Genomic DNA, 19,162 nt, shown 5'->3' with positions numbered 1-19,162 from the left:
AGTTACCCCAGAATTGATTTGTGCCTACCCGTGTCCCCAAGCAGGAAACCCCCCCCCCCCCAAAGTCTTGTCTTCCGTCTTGGAGCTTCTCTCTCCTTTTAACACTGGGCCCCCTCTGGGATATTCACTTTTTTTTTGTTGCTTTTTGCCTTTTTCTTTCTCCTTTCTTCCTCTTCTCTATATTAATAGTATGTACGTTTGGGGAGAAGAAGAAGCAGCCAACATGGACAGCAACTTACGGGCAAAAGCCTCGCCCAACTACTCGGGCAGGCTCACGAGGCATAATTCGCTCGAATCATTCCAAAACCACCACCTACCGCCATTGAGGACCGACGTCGATCGAAGCTACCCGATGGCACTTGACGAGAAAGCCAACAAGTTTGAAAGCATGGCGTCGACGCCGACGCTCGAGGCCCAGGAGGAGGGCAAGGGCGGCGGCAAGGGCAGCGGCAACAACCACGGCGTCGGCCACGACCACGACGGCGGCGTCGACATCTACGACCCCAACCGGCCCAAGCTGGGGCCCAAGCAGCGCCTGCACCACCTCACCTGGGCCTGGTTTACGCTGCCCATGAGCACGGGGGGGCTGTCGCTGCTCATATATGCGCAGCCGCACCAGTTCCCCGGCCTCCGGGCCATGGGGACGGTGGTGTACGCCATCAACATTGTGATTTACCTGTCGCTGCTGGCGCTCATGGTGGCGCGTTTCGTCATCCACTCGGGCGACATGTCCAAGTCCCTCAAGCACCCGCGTGAGGCCTTGTTCGTGCCGACGCTGTTCCTGGCGACGGCGACGGTCATCACCAGCTCGGACCGGTACGCCATCCCCAAAAACGACGTCGGGCTCGTGTGGGCGGTGCAGGGCGCCTTCTGGGCCTACGTGGCCGTGACGCTGGTCCTCGCCATCGGCCAGTACAGTTACATCTTCGCGGCGCACAGCTACGGCCTGCAGACCATGATGCCGACGTGGATCCTGCCCATCTTCCCCATCATGCTCTCGGGCACCATCGCGTCCGTCATTGCCGAGACGCAGCCCGCCGCCGCCGCCATGTCCATCCTCGTGGCCGGCCTGTCGTGCCAGGGCCTGGGCTTCGCCGTCGCCGTCCTCATGTACGCCCACATGGTCGGCCGGCTCATGCAGTCCGGCCTGCCGAACCGGGAGCACCGGCCGGGGCTCTTCATGTGCGTGGGGCCGCCGGCCTTTACGGCCTTGGCCATCATCGGCATGGCCAAGGGCATCCCCGCCTCGGCCAACCAGGACCACCTCGGCATGCCCGTCGACCTGACCACCATCCGGACCCTGGCCCTCATCAGCGCCATCTTCCTGTGGTCCCTGAGCCTCTGGTGGTTCGGCATCGCCGTCGTCGCCGTCGTCCAGGCCGTCCCCAAGTACTTCCACCTGGGCTGGTGGGCCATGGTCTTTCCCAACACCGGCTTCGTCCTGGCAACCATAGCCATTGGCAAGGAGCTGGACAACGAGGGCGTCTTGTGGTTTGCCACTGGTCTGAGCATCTGCTTGCTGGGCATGTACCTTTTCGTCTTGTTCTGCAACATCAAGGCCGTCATTACCCAGGACATTATGTACCCCGGTAGGGACGAGGACGTCGAAGACCACTAGACGGTCCTTTTTTCTTTTCTTTTCTTTTTTCTTTTGCAAGGGTGGCTTCATGATACCTGATGGCAGGCAGGGCGCACAACAGACACTCGCTTCGTGAGGGCAAGCGACTTGGATTTTATTTGTTTTATTTATTTATTTTTTGCAGGTGGCGTGTGTGTCTTGGAATAGTTACTTGGCATAGCGTCGGCATCGGTTGTCTTCTAAAAAAGATTTTTTTTTTTTACTTTTTTTTTTTTTTTCAAAAAAAAATAAAAGGAAAAAGTAGAACATCTCTTAGTTTAGCATGAATATAACAAGAATGCTAGCCGTATTGATGGGGAGCAACTCTACCGAGAAACGGGTTTGTTAAAAGATGGACGACGATGAACGGCCTCGGAGACCGACGCTAGCCGTTTCGGGTTGTAGATAAATGTAACTACGTACCCTGGGCACCCCCAAATGACGTGTCATGTGTGACGGGCCACGCTGCCAGAGGCCCACGTCCAATGGCAGCTCGCGGAGCGGCGGCGCCCCACCACACACACGCAGAGTCGACTCGTCGCGTGCGTCGTTCCCAAAATAAAATCCAACGGCAACATCACCACCACTCACCAGGGCCTGTCCGCAACCATGGAGCCGAGGCCAGCGACGACACCACAGCACGCCTCCCGAGCCGCCGCCGACGCCGACGCCGCGCTCGCCGGGCTCGGCTACAAGGCCGAGCTGCCGCGGAACCTGGGCATGACGAGCATCCTCGGCCTGTCGTTTGCCATCATGGCGGTGCCCTTTGGGCTCTCGACGACGCTCTACATCACGCTGTACAACGGGCAGTCGGTGGCGGTCCTCTGGGGCTGGGTGCTCGTGTCGCTCATCTCGGTGTGCATCGCGGCGTCGCTGGCCGAGATGTGCGCCGTGTATCCCACCGCCGGCGGGGTGTACTACTGGTCGGCGATGCTGAGCACGCGCCGCGCCGCGCCGCTCGTGAGCTTCGTCGGCGGGTGGCTGACGCTCGTGGGCAACTGGACCGTCACGCTGAGCATCAACTTCTCGGGCGCGCAGCTGGTGCTCAGCGCCGTGTCCCTGTTCGACCCGGACTTCGCCGCCACGCCGTGGCAGACGGTGCTGTGCTTCTGGGCCGTCATGCTGGCCTGCGCCGCCGTCAACGCCCTCGCCTCGCGCCACCTCGGCGCCGTCAACAGGCTGTGCGTGTGGTGGACGGGCGCGAGCGTCGTCGTCATCGTCGTCACGCTGCTCGTCAGGGCCCCCGCGCGCCGCTCGCCCGCCTTCGTCTTCGGCCACTACGACGCGTCGGCGAGCGGCTGGCCGTGGGCGTGGTCCTTTTTCGTCGGCCTCTTGCAGCGTGAGTCGGGTCCCGTCGCGTCGCGTTCCGGACTCTCGGAGGGGGAGGGTACTCCGTAGCTGACGTCGCTTGCAGCCGCCTACACGCTCACCGGCTACGGCATGGTGGCCGCCATGTGCGAGGAGGTGCAGAACCCGGAGCGCCAGGTGCCGCGCGCCATGGTGCTGTCCGTCGTGGCCGCCGGCCTCACGGGCGTCGTGTACCTGGTGCCGCTGCTCTTCGTGATGCCCGACGTGGCGGCGCTCCTGCGGCACGCCCAGCCCATCGGCCCGCTCTTCAAGACGGTCGCGGGCTCGGCCGGCGCCGGCCTCGGCCTGCTCCTCCTCATCCTCGGCATCCTGCTGTTCGCCGGCGTCGGCGCCCTGACCGCCGCCTCGCGCTGCACCTACGCCTTTGCGCGCGACGGCGCCGTCCCGGGCCACCGCCTCTGGAGCCGCGTCCACCCCCGGCTCGGCCTGCCGCTGTGGGCGCTCGGCCTGTCCACCCTCGTCGACTGCCTCCTCGGCTGCATCTACCTCGGCTCCTCGGCCGCCTTCAACTCCTTCACCGGCGTCGCCACCATCTGCCTCTCCATGTCCTACGGCGTCCCGGTCCTCGTGCTGCTGCTGCGCCGCCGCCGCCCCGTCCGCGCCTCGCCCTTCTCCCTTGGCCGCTTCGGCTACGCCGTCAACCTCGTCTGCGTCGTCTGGACCGTCTTCGCCGTCGTCATCTTCTGCATGCCCGTCTCCCTGCCCGTCGACCCGGGCTCCATGAACTACGCCTCCGTCGTCTTTGCCGGCTTCGCCGCCGTCGCCGTCGCCTGGTACTTTGCCCATGCGCGCCGCAACTTCCACGGGCCCCCGATCCTCGCCACCGACGAGCTCGTCGTCACCGGCGCCGTCGCCGACACCAACGCGCCCGCCGACTCGGAGACGCCCCGTGACGCCTGGGACAAGAATTAGTTGGGCCTGTTCCCCCGTCGTCACGCATCACGCACGCACGCACGCACGCCCGCTCTTCCGCTCTTGTTACATGTACTGCCTGGCGCTGTTTTCAATTGAATACCCTACTTGCTGTGTGCTCTTCCCGTGTCCACGTCCCCGTCGTGCGTGGCAGTGCGTGCTGGTGGCCCTATTTGTCCATCACATTCAGCACCTGCATCTGATAGTACATTTTGAACTCGTACTTGACCACGCCGAACACGACCCTCAAAAATGCACCGTCTGGAAGCACCCGGAATGTCGTGGCCTTCTCCCCAGCCATCGCGTTCGCCAACGCACTCGCATCGCACGTTTTGCTGACGACGCACCAGGGCTTCAAGTATGCTGCTGCCGTTCCGAAACAGTTGTCCGGCAGGCTTTCCAGCCCGAAGATAAAGTATAGAAAGTTGGATTGACAGGCCGGCATGAAGTCAATGGCTGACACGCCACCGAGCTTGACGACGAGTTTCATCTTGGCGCATCCCACAATCATTCTCCCCTTGACGCTTTGCAAATCCAACGACATGCCGCCCGTCTTCTCCGCAGACCTGACGTCGAAGACGCAAAATGCCTTCGGAGCAGGCCCTACAGCGCTTTCCTCGCTATTCCCCTCACAAAATATGTCGACGCGAGCGGGAATGACTTCGAACTCGGGCGCATACCCTTTCACGATCCGAAACGCGACGGACTGTACGCGCGCCATGCAGAAGCCGGCCACGTCATCGCTCACTCTGGGTTTCGTTCTGACGAGTAATTGGGAGTAGCCCCAGTGAGGCTGCGAATTCAGGACGGGCCATTGAAAAAACGCGGGCGCATTGACCTTGTCCGGACGGATGCGAGCGTACTGGTTCTCGAAAGCAGACAGCTTCTGCAGCACAATTGTAAATAGGTTTCTGAACACGTCGGCATCATTCGCGTCACTTGTGCAGTTGAGCGGCGAGAAGAACAGCGTACTGGAGGGGTCCTTGTTCCACGGGTACAAGTCGAGCATCATGTCCAATCCGTCATTTGTGATTTCCGTACGTCTCCCGTGCCTGTGCGTCATGAATCGAGGAATCGAGTACCCCCCCGAGTTTTGGAAATGTCGAGGCGAGGGCGCCAAAAGGCCCCAGTACGGCCTCTCTTGAACCTCGGACGCGTCCGCCGTCCACGCGAAGATGGTCTCGTCATCCGACACCTTGATGTACTCTTCCTGCAGTCGACGAAAGGCCCTTTCTGCGCCCTCACCGTACAGGACTGGCATGTTGACGTTGAGGAGGCCCATCAGGCAGTACGCCGCATCCTCGGGCCGCGTCGTGGCTCTCTTGGCTGCCCAAAACATCTTCTCACTCGCGGGGACCGAATCTATCGCCACCTGCCCCAGGAGAACCTCTTCTGAAATCCCAGTGATGGCGCTCAGCTGCCCGCCCAGCTCGCACTTGTCACCGAGGAGCTGCCACTAGCGGTCGAAGAAAACCACCTTCTTTGGTGCAACGAGCTCCAGTAGCGTCCAGCCTCTCCGAAACCACTCGCTCCTCCCGAGGTCCTCGAGTGAGGAGACATCTTCCAGGTATACGAGGCATATTTCTGCACCGCAGTACCATTGAAACATGGAGTTGATCGCATCCGAGAGCTCCGCGTGGCTATTTCTGTCGATGCAGCATGTGTCAATCCACATGTGTTCGAGGCCAACCGTCTTGGCATTCAGCCCGGCGTGCAATATCTTGGAGAATTCAGGTTGCGTAGGTAGTCCAGTCCGGTTTCTCATGTCCTCGAGTGTGACTTCTTTCTCTGTCCATCTGTGGGAGACGACGGCGTACTTGGGCGGCGCCGCGGTAAACAGCTCCAATCGGAGCCTGGTGATATTTAGAAGCCTCATTGTGATTTCATACCAGCGAAAAAGAATATGGGCGCTCTCTGTTGATGTACAGTCGCTTCCGAGGCGACGGGCCTTGTGCCTGTGATGAACGTTGAAGGTGTGCAAGAGTGTGCGGTGACTATTGACCTCGTCGGGACTTGGAAGCTTTGTTCGCTCCTGGCTTCTCTGCCTGCCGTCCCCCAGAGACGGGACAGTTGCCGCATGCTGGGTCATCCGTCTCGCCACGTCTGGTGCTTCCGCTGTAGTAGTGCTGGTTTCCTTCCCAGATCTATTGGGGATAGAATTCCGGTCCCCGTTCTGCCGCAGAAAGGAAAGTCATTCAACACAGCTCAAATTGGGAGGCCCAACTGCCCAGTCGCCAAAGGGAGCATCTTTTCCCTGTAAATGTCATATATACAAAATCCACTTCGTCACCACGTGTCGTGTCGTCATCACCAGCGCCTCACACACTAATTGTTCGGAATATGCTAAACTCCTCACCCGTGGCTGCGAGGCTTCCAGAAACCTGGGGGTGCCAGTGAACCTCCTTGGCGTCCTTGAGATAGTGCACGAACAACAGCTGGGGAGGCACGTCTTTGACGCCGGCAGTGTCCTTGCTCTCCTCGTCATCCAGTTCGACTGCCAAGTCCCACAAAGTGACAGTGCTATCTCCGGCAGCGACTGCCATGATGGAGTCATCGGTGGGGTGCCATTCCAGGCTGGTAATCTGCTCCTTGTGGAAGTCGAAGCTGGCAAGTGGCTGGGGCTTGTCGGCGCCGGCCTTCCACTGCCTCAAGTCCCAGACACCCCAGGTGCCGTCATCGGCTCCGGAGGCGAGCAAGTGGCTGGTCTGCCGAGACCAAGACATGACGTTGACATCGTACTTGGAGACTTGGACGGTAATGGCCGGCTTTCGGGATTTTGATCGGACGTCCCAGATACGAATGCTGCCGTCACTGGAAGCCGAAGCAAACACCGACTGCTCCGACGGTGACCACTGGATCTCCTCAACACTGCTGGTATGGCCCTGGAAAGGCCTGTTGTCGGTGACCCAGCCGCCGCCGTCGGTACGGGTCGTCACGTAGATGAGACCGTCATTGTCGCCGGACAAAAGTTTGCCGCCGGGGATCATGGGAGACCAGTCGACAGCGTAGCCCTCAGACTTGTGCGCGCGAATGGTGGAAATGGGTTTGTTCTGTTGAGCCGTGATGGTAGTTCCGGGGTTATCAAATGAGGCCAGATGAGGCGTAACATCGTGAATAAACACATTGGTCGACTCTGTCATGGTGGCGGTCAAAGTCATGGGGGGACGTCCCGGCTCGCTACTGGGAACCTGATGTGCGCGAATGCGGTTGGTGGTGGAGTTGAGAGGAATGGACCTGCTCTCCAAGACGGGATCGGAATCTTCGTCGTCGTCTTCGTCGTCGGAGTCCTCTTCGTCTTGCCGCTCCATTCTGCTGAGGCCACTGAATTTGTTCACCATGAGCTGATTGTCCGAGGCTTTGCCCGTCTCGGCCTGCGTACCAGCTACCATGTACATGGTGGCAGGGTAAGCCTTTCGGTCGTCTCCGAGAGCGTCTCGGACAATGTCGAAGGACAAGCAGGGCCAGGGTGTGCTGAGGTTGTGAAGCATCTCGTAGGTGGACAGGTCCGGTGCCAGGGTCTGGCCAGGTTCCAGCTTGTTCCGTCCGACAATGAAGGTGTCTTGGTCAACGTCCATGGCGCCTAGAGATTTTCGTGTCAGTTTACTTGCTAGGACATGCAAATGGACGGCGGGGTGCAATCGACAGAGGGGTCAAGTTGAAGAAGATTTCTGCGCAGGGGAACTCTCACCGGCCTTTTCTTCAGCTTCGCGCTCGGCATCAGGTCGACCGTCAACACCGGCCTCGAAGATCTCGTCCTCGCTCTCAAACTCGTCCTCGAATTCGTCCTCAAAATCGCCCATTTCTTTGTCGTCGATATCCATGGCCTCGGGGCGGTTGCCACTCTTGAGCGGGCGGTCGCCATTCTCGTCGGCGACACGCTTCGACATTATGCCAGTATGAGGTGTAGATGTGCCGCTGGAGCCGTGCTACCGAATTGATTGCTATAAGTCTCTGAATGTTTTTTTCTTCACTTGCTCAGTTGACATGGCGGAAAGATCAGGCACACAACCACACCTTTTCCGGCCGATAAGGCCCTTATCGGGTCTCGCACGCCCTTTTTTTTTTTCCGGGTCCCTCTGTCAAAAATTCGCGTGTGTGAGTGGCATGTGGCTGAAGTGCTACTGTGTTGTGGCGGTGCGATTCTTTGTACTCTTCAAAGCAGGTCAGACTGGCGGATAAGTAGGGTGCAACGCCGAAAGAAAAAGAGCACTCAATCGTCCCAGTATCTAATATTCCACAGTTTTGTCATTTGTCATGGAGTCAGGACTCCGTTGTGTGCTCGTCTCCATGCACAACTCTCAGGTGGGTTGCATGCTACGTCGGCCACCTCCGTCAGCCTCGGCGCTTGCGACATTCCGAGCACCGACGTGACAAGCCGGGGCCCATTTGTCATCTTTGCAAATCAAGCGAGCACATGGCGCCATCGAGGGATCATATAGACCAACGACTGGGTGCAGAGTCGTTGACCGTGGACGCGACGCTTCTGGTTCGAATTGCTAATTGCTCCTTGTTTCTCCCTTTGATTCTGCAGCACCCTCTACGGACGACTCGGCGCGGCACCGTGCTGAAGAGCCCCGCCATCGGCCCTGACTGAGCCTGCCCATCTGCCCTCTGTCTGCCCTCTCTCTGCCCATGCCATAAAGTCTCCCCCCGCCCGCAGCCCAAAAGCCACCCTCCCTCTTCCCTTCCCTCTGCCAACTGCCAACTCATTCAATTCAACCTTCAACCTCCTCGCCTCCATCCGCATCCAACTGCTCCCGAGTACGCCGCCGCGCCCCGGGCCAAAAGACCACGACACCCCCTCCCGCACGCTCGCCCGCCCAAAATGCCCGTCGTCACCATCACATCCAAGGCCCAGTTCGACGAGCTCGTCGCAAAGACGCCCTTCGTCGCCGTCCAAGCCAGCGCATCCTGGTGCGGTCCCTGCAGGGCCATCTCGCCCCTTTTCGCCAAGCACTCCGACACCCTCGGCGCCGACAACCACTTCGCCTTCGCCAAGTTCGACACAGACGACGTCCCCGACCTCACCGGCGAGCTCGGCGTCCGCTCCCTCCCCACCTTCTTCTTCTTCGAAAACGGCAACAAGACCGACAGCAGTGTCGTCGGCGCCAACCCGCCCGCGCTGAACAAGACCGTCGCCGAGGTCTCCGAACGGGCCAAGGCCGCTGCCGCCGGCAACTAGAACGGCCCGTCCGACGTCCGCGTCAACCCGCCGAGCAGTTGGACGTGGTTGCGGCGCTTGCGCTTGGGAGTGACGAGGACGAGGGGTTCCTTTTCCGAGACGGAATGACCAAACCTTCTTGCTAGTTTACCCCCGGGCTGCCGACAGCTTCCAAGACGCGGCGCGGCCGGATGTGCGCGAGGCTTGGAAACGACCTGCATGAGCAATGCGTGACATGTGTCGGGCCCGTCCAACAGCGCATCTGTGACCGTGGGGGAATCTTTTTGCAGACTCCAAGAGTCGCCAATGGGTGCAATGCACGTCGTGGCGTGACCAGCTTGCCGCTACGGCAGAACCTGTTTTGGGACATACATCTATTGTTACATACATTTACTAGAGACGGGAATCGAGACGTCTCCTTGCTGTCTGCAACTTGCTGTCGTCGTCAAGTGCACGTCGCAGGGCGACCTGTGAACCAGTTTGATCTCTCCCCCGAAACTGCCGTGAGAAATAGTTGGGCCTGAATATCCTGCAAGACATTTGTTGCCGTCCCGAGTAGTCGTCGGCCGTTTCGGCTCTCTGGGTATACAAAGATAGGATCCTGTAAATCAAGGTGACTAGATGAAAACCGCTCCAACAAGACTCCAAACTCCTTGCACAGATCCCCCCCCCCAAACGTTTGATGAAACAACCCGCTCAGCATGCCCTCGGCTTCATATCTGCGCGCATATACAACATGTAAAGTAGTCCCGCCGCTGTCCAGCAACTCGCGGCCATCATGATTCTGTCATTGTTCCGCACTTTTGGCAGGACAGCACTGTTTTGCCTTTTGCGATTCGCTTCACCTTGAAGCTTCGGCCTCCGCATTCCCGGCATGTCGCTGTCTCGCTGTCGTCTGTAGAGTCCGCGCCTACTTCGGCGACACCCGAGTCCGTCCGCTCCTTTTTGGGCGCGACATTGTCGGAAACCTCGACTTCTTCCTCGATGCTGCCCCCAAGAGAGTCGGACTCGCTAGACCGTGGCTTCGACGCTGCCGTCGGCCCGGAGGAGAGGCGTCTGTCGGCATCCTCCTTCGTCTTTGACCTGCGTGTGTCGTGGACGCCCAAGCTGCGGCGGCCGGGTCCTCTGTCCCCAACTTTCAAGCTGTCGCCGCCGCCGACTTTGGAATGATTCACGGCTGTGTTGCCGCTCCCACTTCCAAGAGGACTCGCGTTCAGCGAATATCTGAGGCCGGTGATGCTAGGCTTCCACTTGCCGAGATTCCAGAAGCTCCCTTCGCCCTTGCTTTCATTTTGCTCCGATTCTGACGCACTGATGAGGCTGAAGCTGGGCGTGAGGGGTATGCCGCCGCTGTCTGCTCTGTCCTTGCGCATCCGCGCTGAATCCCGTCCCGTGTGGCCACTGCTTGTTGGGCTGCCGGGAATGTTTGTCCTGCTCGCCAAGCTAGATGCGTATGGCAGCTTCCTCGCTTCCGACGCGAGGTTGGCAGCCGAACTGTTGAGGGGCGTCCGGCTCGACTTCAGTGGGGACAACGACCTGTCACTCCGACTTGTTGCGAGGCCCATGCTGGGCCTTCCCTCGACGCCCTGACGCCAGCTCATGATCCTGTCGGATGCCGGCTGCGCGAGCTGGCTCGCCGTCCCGAGATTCAGCGAGCCGCCCCGGGAATGGACTCGGCTGCCGGTACTTGTTCGTGTAGCAGTACTGCCCGACCGTCCGACGCCGCCAGCACGTCGCCCGGAGAATTTGGACCCGGTCTCCCACTGGCTCTGTTGCCGTTTTGCATAGGCACAGTCTTGTCGAAAGACCTTGATGGTGCCGGTTCGGTCTGTCGTTATAATGATGTTTCCGTCCAAGTGTTTCGACCGCTCAAGATAGGCAGGGCTCTCCTCCGGCTTCCGGACGCTCGCCGCGCCGTCAGTCTGGCCCCCCTCGGAAAATTTGGTCTGGCTGGCATTTCTTTCTTCTAGGCTAAGTAACATGACAGGCGGTGGGTTGCAGAGGTCAAAGATGGGGTCCCCGGACGCACTCAGAAGCTGCCTCATTTTGGTTGGTGCCATCAAGGCAGTCGTGACAACCTCGGGGTGTGCATCAAAGCACTCGTACGGCTGCTTATCTTTCAAGTCGTTGTCGGCGCTGCTCGCACTCCAGATGTAGGCTCGACGGTCTTCGCTGCCGGAAATAATGTATGCCCCGTCGTCACTGAAAGAGGCGTGAATCTGACTCGACTGGTTCTCCAGGCCACGGAACTTGACCTCCAACATCTTGGTCCGCAGGTTGTATATCCTGACGCGAGAATCATTTGAGCTGATAAGAACCTTGATCTCCTCTCCGTCCTCGGGTGGCACAAAGGCTGTCCTGATGCCAGTGATTTTACTCCCCTTTGCATTCTTTCCTCGTGATGAGCGAACGTGGATTTGGGAGTCGAGTTTGAGGCCCTCCGTTTCATAGAACAAACAGAGCCCGCTCAAGAGGCCACAGATTGCCATTTTTCCGTCTGGCGTAAATGCCACTGCTGTGATGAAGTCGTTTGCAGTTGCCGAAAACGCAACTGCCTTGTCGGGGATGCTCCACAGGCGTAGCTGGGCATCCAAGGAGCCCGCCAAAAAGAATCTGTCGTCGGTGGGGTGGAAGGCAATCGATGTCACCAGGTCATTGTGCTTGAACGTACACAGACACTCTGGTCGACTCATATGCCACAGCCTTACAGTCTTATCCATGGATGAGGAGAGGAGGAAATTGTTCTTGCTCCAGCTGAGATCCAACACTTCGCCAGTGTGACCTTGGAACTCGCGAGCGGGTTTGGACCGGAAGACTGGCGCGCTCAGCTTCTCGCCGACTCCACGACCGTGGCTCTCCTCCTCCTCTTCGCATGCCCTGCGTTCTTCCGGCGTAGATATGACGGAAAAGACCCTGACAGTCTGGTCTTTGCCCGCAACGGCTAGGTATTGGCCGTCTAGGCTAAACTCAGTAGCCCATATAGCGTCACCGGCTTTCAAGATTTTCGATCCCACGGCTGTTGCCGGTTCTCGCCCACGTGCTTCGTCTTCAGATGCTCTCTTGGTTCCCAAGAGCTCTTGCGCAAGGAAAAGGTGATTGAAGTCGGAAGTTTTCTTGTTGCACGGCGTGACCCGGATATAACGAGGCGGCTCTTTGTGAAATGGTATGTAACCGCCGCCAGCCCCTACCACAGTTGTCAAAGCCTTGGCATTGAAGCCGTCGGTCCGAAGCTCACCCAATTCGGAATCGGAGTCGTTCATGTCATCGTCTTTTTTCCAAGCACCCCGAATGGCAAGGCGGCTTAGGAATGATGAACCTTTCCTTGAAGATTGAAGGTTGCGTTAGCACATGGCACGTTCTTTTCGCCAAAATTGATTCAACATGCGCACTTTCGGTCTCGATTTGATTCAGCGGCAGCACCAAGGGTTTTGCCTTGACTATCAATGCTTTGTCGGTGCTGACTGTCTCGAGGAGGACTTTCTGCGCGAGCAGAATACAACAATCGCTGAGCAATGGTGGGCTCCGTGTTGCTATTGGTCCGCAAATATATTTGCTGAAGTCAAAAGACGGGAAAAGTCAGCACGACTGCATTTGGATCTTCCCATTCGGACGGCAACCAAGGGACGAAAGCTTACGGTGCTTAATGGGTCCAGCCCAGTACTGGCTGCGTTTGTGCCAGATGGGGTCTTGGACAATGTCTTTTGTTCCTTGTCCCTCACATTTTGAAGCGTATTGGTCCGGGGAAGTCGAGAATGCAAAGAACGATTCGGCGGGGCAGGCTGCGATGCGCCATTATAATTTGTTCCTGCTTGTTGACATGTGAGCTCAGGGCCCAGCGTGGATTCAAGTGGGATTTCCGTCACAAGGCCATATTTCGGCATCCTATGCGGCCTCGCAAGCCCCGACGTTCGCCCGTGGGACAATCCCAACTGACATACCTGAAGCATCGGGCAGTCCGGAGGTCCCAGAAGCCGAGTCGGAAGCAGCCTCCCCATGGCGCGAGATGGCAGGCGAGGATAGCTGAGTGGCCATTGTCCATGCCGCAAAGGGGTTTGCGAAGAAAGACCAGAGGATAGCTCAGGAGCCTCCGTCCTGGATTGCGACCCCAGTAATGCGTGCAGGCGGCTGGTCGCATGGGCAGCCTGCTCGTCGGAGTTGACAGCTTCTACTCCGCGGCACTTGTAGCTTGTGGCTGGGAATTACTGTCGTCGCAAGTCGTCGAGATTCGTGAAACATGGGCGTGCAGGCAGGATCCCAGAAGGAGTCGAGACGATGCAGGTGCTCCAGATGCTCCGGAGAATAGTTAACAGTGACAACCCTCAATCCGCCCCCGGGCTATCCGGCGGCCGTCGACGTCGAACAGAGTCAAGCTGGCGAGGTTCAAAAGTGGTTGGGGATGGATTTGTGCGCCTTGCAGGGCTGACGGTAAGATTGAGGCTTGAATGACGGGAAGCCGCAGCTATTGTAGCGCTTATCCGTCACAAGCCACACCGAGGCCGACCAGAGTCGCAAAAAGAGACACGCCTGATACTCCACTCCCTCCAGGCTGATGGACTGCGGGTCACTGTTCCGCAGCTGCAACTGACGACATGACGGTAATTGTCCAGCAGCGTCAAGCAAGCGGTGGTTGAAGTTGGAAGCAAATTAATGCCCTCCCTGTCCCGCCGCTGCAGCCTGCAAGGTTGGGCGACCCGGGCGTCGAAGCCGGAGCCGGGGGTCGAAGCCCTCTTGGGCCTTGGCACTGCACCAGTCCGAACCAAGATGTTCCGTCCGAGATGATGCAAAGAGGACGGCTACGTAATGCGCGCCATTGGTGCAACTGATCATCCGTGATGCTGCCTTGCCGATTGGCCTGCCGTCCTTGACCCACCATCAGTTTGGTCCTTTCCATCAGCCATCGGCCATCGGCCATCGGCCATCTCGTTCCACGAGTCCACGACAACCCACGGGGGACAACCAACAACCAACACACACGACGGACGAAGCCCATGGCCCGGACCAGCGACGACTCCTGGTCACACAGGTGGCGGGGCCAGAGCGAGAAGGAGCAAGTGGCCCGGGGGGGAACCTAAAAAAAGAAAAAAGGCTCGATTCGTCCGACGAGGTTCCGGCCAAGGAAAAAATATCTCGCATTGGCATTTCCCTCCGCCGTGGGTCGGATCCCGGGCATTCGCATTCGTGGGCCGTTTTGGCTGCACCGACCGTACGGGGACAGAGCCCAGCACGCCTTCAAGCTGGTGCAATATTATTAGCATGCGTTATATACCGGCATCCCCTGTGCGGGAAAGGCGATTCGACTGGTGACGGTGCATTCCATAATTGGTTCCAGAACTGAACTCGCATCAACATCAGTTTGAAAACTAAATCACTCATCCGAGCGACGGCGAGTTCAGATGGTATTATCTATCCATGTATGCCTTTGATGCCTCCAGCAGGGCCCTGCCTAGAAGCTCCCGGAATAACCCTGCAGCCAATTTTCTGGTGGGCTTGTTGTGGCAATGGCTAGTAGTAGTTGATACGGAGTACTGGGGGGCGCCTTTGCTTCTTTGCTTCATCCTGTCCAATTTGAACCCGGCAAGTCAAAGTCATCATCGATCCATCCCCATCCTGCACCGAACCAGGGCGTCGGTCAGAGCATGACGTCGCCAGAGCGCGCAGACGCAGACCCTTGGCGCCACCCGCTTTTTACCGCAGCTCGAGGGTCGGCCTTCGGTGTCTGCAGAGACTGCAGTCCGCACTCCGAAAGGTTTCAACTCCATCGCTTGGCGCCCCTTAGTTCTGCGGCTATTGGCTTGGGGGAAGAGATGACGTCCAGATCCCTCCAACAGCCGTCATGTCTCGGTGAAATCAGACTCGGCATCCGGCAGGCTCCTACAGCGTGACTTGTTAACTGGGTACGGGTGGTATGACCAGGGAGACTTGAGCTATTTGTCAACTGCGTGATATTCTACCAGACCTCGCGGAGCCATTGCGTTCGGCGTCGAGGCCGCTCAAAGAAAGGGTCGGGTGATTTCGCATTTGCCATGGGCCACGGGGACCAACAAGGACAAGGAGCCCTTGTAAAAACCGGAAGGTTCTCGGTCAATACGCGTATTCGACTTGAGCTATCAACGGTTCCGAAAAGATGTCATCTGCCCGGGCCCAAACTCTGGAGCTGTGGTTGCGGCAGGCACGCCAGAACGACGGTCACACTTTGCGCCGTAAATACGGTACGAAACTCCGTACTGACGAGTGAGTTAGTTAACCTTGGCGACACCCATCCTTGGTGCTGTCAACAGCAAAAGTAAAGGACCGTACCAAGTTGAGATCCAAGCCTACATCAGAGCCCGGACTTTCCCAATCGAGGCAGCGCAATAAAGGCTACGTACTACTTTAACTTGCTACCACGAGCGCGAAGCAAGGCTATTCGTCATGGGACTTTGCAGCCACAGGTCTCGTCGGCCTCTAGCCACGACGCCACCCCCACCAGACAGAGACTGCCTCCCCGCCACCTAATGATTCAACTCAATCCTGGGCACTTTCAAGCATGTATGTGCTCCCGCTTCGTTTGGCTGCAAACAAAATGTGCCTGACACGGGAACCGACTCCCCAAAATACACCGGGTCTCTTCCCTTGCAGTGCTTGCTTCACCTGTCGATCTATACATCTCATACTCTGTCGGCAAGAATGAAGTTGGTCCACAAGAGGGGCCTCAAGGGTGTAGAGGAGGACCAGGTTTCGCTGCTGCCGGAAGACGCCGAGGACATGGTGTGTTCTGATCCGGAAGCCATCTTCTCACCACCCTACCGTGAGCCTGTGGAATCTAACAAGTCGCGAACAGTGGCATGCTTACAACCTCATCGTCCCTGGCGATCTGGTGCACGCCCATGCGCTGCGGAAAGTTGTCACGGTCAACTCCGGCACTGGCGCGGCAGCCGCCGAACGAGTCCACACAGACCTGACTGTCAAGGTCAAGTCGACATTCTTCGACCCCGTTATATCCTCCCTGCGAGTCTCGGGCGTCGTGGCATCTGAAAACGAACACGTCGCCATGGGATCACATCACACTCTCGACATCGAAGTGAACCGATCCTTCACCGTCATCAAGCCCGACGGCTGGGATTCCGTTTCCAAAGCCACTCTGTCGCAAGCGCTTTCCGATGACAAGAACGGAGCCATGGCAGCGGTAGTCATGCAGGAAGGCCTGGCCAACATCTGCCTGGTGACCCAGTTCCGGACCGTTCTCAAGACCCGTGTAGAGAGTGTTGTCCCCAAAAAGCGCGATACCGCCGCCGAACAAGATGCCGGCCTCAGGCGATTCTTCGACAAGACCCTCTCCTCGCTCCTACGAGCCGTCGACTTTTCAGGCTCACGGCCGCTCTTGCTCGCAAGTCCCGGCTTTGTGGCCCAAGACTTTAAGGAATACATTGCGAGGCAGGGTCGGGACAAGTCGGACAAGGTGCTCACCGCCATTTCTAAGCAAGCTACAGTCATTCACGCCAACTCTGGGCACGTGTACGGCCTCAATGAAGTCCTCAAGAGCCCCGAGGTAGTGGCCAAGATGAAGGACATGAGCTACGTCAAGGAGGCGCAATACATTGACAATTTCTTCGACTTGCTGAAATTGGACGACGGACGAGCGTGGTACGGCACCAAGGCCGTCGAAAAGGCCGTCGCCGACGGGGCAGTCGGTCCTGGCGGCGGCGTACTGCTCGTCAACAATTCACTATTCCGAAGCCAGGACTTGGCAACGCGCAAAAAGTACGTCGCGCTGGTTGACAAGGTGAAGAACGACGGAGGCGAGGCGCGGATACTAAGCAGTGACCATGAGAGCGGGCAGAGACTGAAGATGATGGGCGATATCGCGGCCATCTTGAATTACCCCATGATGGATCTCGATGACGACGACGATGACAAGGAGGCGGCGGAGGAGGGGGAAGAGTCACGGGCGGCCGTGCCGGAGCGAAATCACGAAGATGATTACGGAATGCTAGACAGCGTCATTTAGAACCGGGTTGCGGGGAGCGAGTTCAAATGAGACAAGAGTGAAACCATGCAAACAGTCCGTCTTTGCGCAAACGAGCTTGCTGGCAAAGCTGGTCTGTGTCCTCCTGACGAACCTATGCATCCGCCGGCGCGTACAAGCCCAGGATATTCCGGGAGGCAGTTAGGCAGCACGCATGTCCAGCTACCATCCGACCTTGTCAAATTTGATCACGGTCGAGTCGTCCATGAATCATCTTACGTGGCTCAGTCCTTGAGAGGCCCCAGCAAAGGAATGTTGCAGAAGCTCTCTCGAAGGCTTTTGTTCCCCAGGCAGCTTCTGCAGCAGGGGGCCTTCTCTCGCCGACAGCTCTCCGTCGACTGGCCCGCAAAGGACGTGTGCCGTTGATCTTGGTGAGGAGAATGAGAAGAATTGTTTCCACCAGCCTGGCATCGTGAGGACCCCACGAACAGCTACGTGGTTCTGCAGCCGGCAGCAGGCACTACAAGGTGGACACGTGCGTAATGAATCTGGACTTGGTGGACATGAAGAAAAGGTTCTTTATGTCTGCCTAGGTGCCTGGGTAGTTGCCTGCTCTGCTTCTCTTGACACGCGTCACTTGGCAGGAAATGGATTTTTTTCTTGACATACATCAATATACATGTTCCTACTCATGCAGCTCTACAAGCCACAAGCCAGCAAGGTTCCATCTACAGTTATAAAAGGCCAGTACGCGGGTTGTTCAACGACGCAGCACCGGTCAGGGTTAGGGTTGGTGGGATACTTTGCTGAAAGCCGACTTCCCCTCGGGTAACTAAGTAACTACTTAGTAATAACACGACTTGTAGGCTTTAATCCCACGAGTCGGAGCCACGACCAGGCACACCTACCCAAGTAGGTAGTTGATTACCAGGCCATCAACAACTCCAATTCGGTCCCGTTTCAACGTCACCCATCATCCTGCTACACGCTGGACAAAATGGCGTCCAAACTGACCATCAACTCCGCCATCAAGCTCAATTCGGGCTACAGTCTCCCCGTGCTCGGCTTTGGCGCATGTCTCCCGCCCCCACGTTTGCAGGCACCTTGCTGACGCTTTCCCAAGGTCTATCAAACGTACGAAACTCGACACTTGAGCTTGATCCAATCCGCCTCGTCTGGCTGACCGCAGTGTAGGCCCATGGAGACGGCCACCGAGGTGTGCGCCCAAGCTCTCCGCCTTGGATACCGCCATGTGAGTTTGGCCCGACAAAGCACTGCCACACCACGGCAACTTCAACTTCAGCCATCTTGACACGACAGGGGGAGGGGGGAAGATCGACTCGGCGTCCTCCTACCGCAACCAGGGACCCTCCGCGAAGTCGATCCTCGCCTCGGGCGTCCCGCGGTCCGAAGTCTTCTTCACCACAAAGGTGCCCATGAGCGGCAGGCCGCTGTCCTACGACAACACCTACTTCCTGGTCGACGCTGCTCTCGAGGCCACGGGCCTCGGGTACCTGGATCTCGTGCTCATCCACTCTCCCTACGGCGGCAGCGCAAACCGCCGCGGGGCCTGGAGAGCCCTCGTCGAGCTCGTCGACGCCGGCAAGATCCGGTCCATTGGCGTGTCCAACTACGGCGTCCACCACCTCGACGAGCTGGAGGCCTACATCAAGGTACTCGAGCGGGAGCGCGGCGGCCCGGGCAAGGGCGGCGTCATCTCCGTCGGCCAGTGGGAGCTGCACCCCTGGCTGACGCGCCCGGACATCGTGGCCTGGTGCAAAGAGAGGAACGTTGCCGTTCAAGCCTACTGCCCCATTGTACGTGGCGAGCGCTGGGGCGAGCCCAAGGTCAAGGCGCTGGCGGACAAGTATGGCAAGACGGAGGCTCAGATTCTGCTGCGGTGGAGTCTGCAGAGGGGCTACGTGCCGCTGGTGAAGAGCGTAACGCCCTCCCGGATCGCGGAGAATGCGGCTGTTTTCGATTTCGAGTTGACGGACGAAGAGGTGGAGGCCCTGGTGACACAGGACTACAGCCCTTGCGCTTGGGACCCGACGGTTGAGCCGCTTGACAAGTAACTTGGCTCAATTTTGCAAAGCGGCTTCCAATCATGTAATCAAACACAGCCGAAATATGTTTCAGATGTGAATATAAAACAACC

At 58.2% G+C, this 19,162-nt stretch overlaps 9 protein-coding genes across 9 annotated transcripts; 5 read left to right on the top strand and 4 right to left on the bottom strand.

Moving 5' to 3' along the window:
- Nucleotides 1–223: 223 nt before the first annotated feature.
- On the top strand, nucleotides 224–1,618 carry MAM_00247 (C4-dicarboxylate transporter/malic acid transport protein; the record flags this gene model as incomplete). The annotated part of the gene is made up of 1 exon (XM_040819046.1): nucleotides 224–1,618. The coding sequence occupies one exon, from the start codon at nucleotides 224–226 to the stop codon at nucleotides 1,616–1,618; it is 1,395 nt and encodes a 464-aa protein (XP_040682311.1).
- A 609-nt stretch (nucleotides 1,619–2,227) lies between these two features.
- Nucleotides 2,228–3,898, top strand: MAM_00246 (polyamine transporter TPO5; the record flags this gene model as incomplete). The annotated part of the gene is made up of 2 exons (XM_040819045.1): nucleotides 2,228–2,957; nucleotides 3,033–3,898. The coding sequence occupies 2 exons, from the start codon at nucleotides 2,228–2,230 to the stop codon at nucleotides 3,896–3,898; spliced, it is 1,596 nt and encodes a 531-aa protein (XP_040682310.1).
- Nucleotides 3,899–4,067: 169 nt separating this feature from the next.
- On the bottom strand, nucleotides 4,068–5,237 carry MAM_00245 (uncharacterized protein; the record flags this gene model as incomplete). The annotated part of the gene is made up of 1 exon (XM_040819044.1): nucleotides 4,068–5,237. One exon carries the CDS (start codon nucleotides 5,235–5,237, stop codon nucleotides 4,068–4,070), a length of 1,170 nt encoding a protein of 389 aa, XP_040682309.1.
- A 117-nt stretch (nucleotides 5,238–5,354) lies between these two features.
- Nucleotides 5,355–5,774, bottom strand: MAM_00244 (Heterokaryon incompatibility; the record flags this gene model as incomplete). The annotated part of the gene is made up of 1 exon (XM_040819043.1): nucleotides 5,355–5,774. The coding sequence occupies one exon, from the start codon at nucleotides 5,772–5,774 to the stop codon at nucleotides 5,355–5,357; it is 420 nt and encodes a 139-aa protein (XP_040682308.1).
- A 442-nt stretch (nucleotides 5,775–6,216) lies between these two features.
- MAM_00243 (glutamate-rich WD repeat containing protein 1) lies at nucleotides 6,217–7,785 on the bottom strand (the record flags this gene model as incomplete). Its single annotated transcript, XM_040819042.1, has 2 exons — nucleotides 6,217–7,478; nucleotides 7,587–7,785. The coding sequence occupies 2 exons, from the start codon at nucleotides 7,783–7,785 to the stop codon at nucleotides 6,217–6,219; spliced, it is 1,461 nt and encodes a 486-aa protein (XP_040682307.1).
- Nucleotides 7,786–8,723: 938 nt separating this feature from the next.
- On the top strand, nucleotides 8,724–9,080 carry MAM_00242 (thioredoxin M-type; the record flags this gene model as incomplete). The annotated part of the gene is made up of 1 exon (XM_040819041.1): nucleotides 8,724–9,080. One exon carries the CDS (start codon nucleotides 8,724–8,726, stop codon nucleotides 9,078–9,080), a length of 357 nt encoding a protein of 118 aa, XP_040682306.1.
- Nucleotides 9,081–9,835: 755 nt separating this feature from the next.
- On the bottom strand, nucleotides 9,836–13,091 carry MAM_00241 (WD domain, G-beta repeat containing protein; the record flags this gene model as incomplete). Its single annotated transcript, XM_040819040.1, has 4 exons — nucleotides 9,836–12,380; nucleotides 12,449–12,539; nucleotides 12,695–12,838; nucleotides 12,998–13,091. 4 exons carry the CDS (start codon nucleotides 13,089–13,091, stop codon nucleotides 9,836–9,838), a joined length of 2,874 nt encoding a protein of 957 aa, XP_040682305.1.
- A 2,634-nt stretch (nucleotides 13,092–15,725) lies between these two features.
- Nucleotides 15,726–17,046, top strand: MAM_00240 (Translation release factor pelota-like protein; the record flags this gene model as incomplete). Its single annotated transcript, XM_040819039.1, has 2 exons — nucleotides 15,726–15,806; nucleotides 15,880–17,046. 2 exons carry the CDS (start codon nucleotides 15,726–15,728, stop codon nucleotides 17,044–17,046), a joined length of 1,248 nt encoding a protein of 415 aa, XP_040682304.1.
- A 955-nt stretch (nucleotides 17,047–18,001) lies between these two features.
- Nucleotides 18,002–19,079, top strand: MAM_00239 (Aldo/keto reductase; the record flags this gene model as incomplete). Its single annotated transcript, XM_040819038.1, has 3 exons — nucleotides 18,002–18,095; nucleotides 18,199–18,256; nucleotides 18,308–19,079. 3 exons carry the CDS (start codon nucleotides 18,002–18,004, stop codon nucleotides 19,077–19,079), a joined length of 924 nt encoding a protein of 307 aa, XP_040682303.1.
- Nucleotides 19,080–19,162: the final 83 nt, after the last annotated feature.

The sequence above is a fragment of the Metarhizium album genome (genome assembly GCF_000804445.1).
Source record: "Metarhizium album ARSEF 1941 chromosome Unknown scaffold_1, whole genome shotgun sequence".
Lineage (NCBI taxonomy): Eukaryota > Fungi > Ascomycota > Sordariomycetes > Hypocreales > Clavicipitaceae > Metarhizium > Metarhizium album.
Note: the sequence above shows the minus strand (reverse complement) of the source record. Positions and strands in the feature narration are given on the sequence as shown.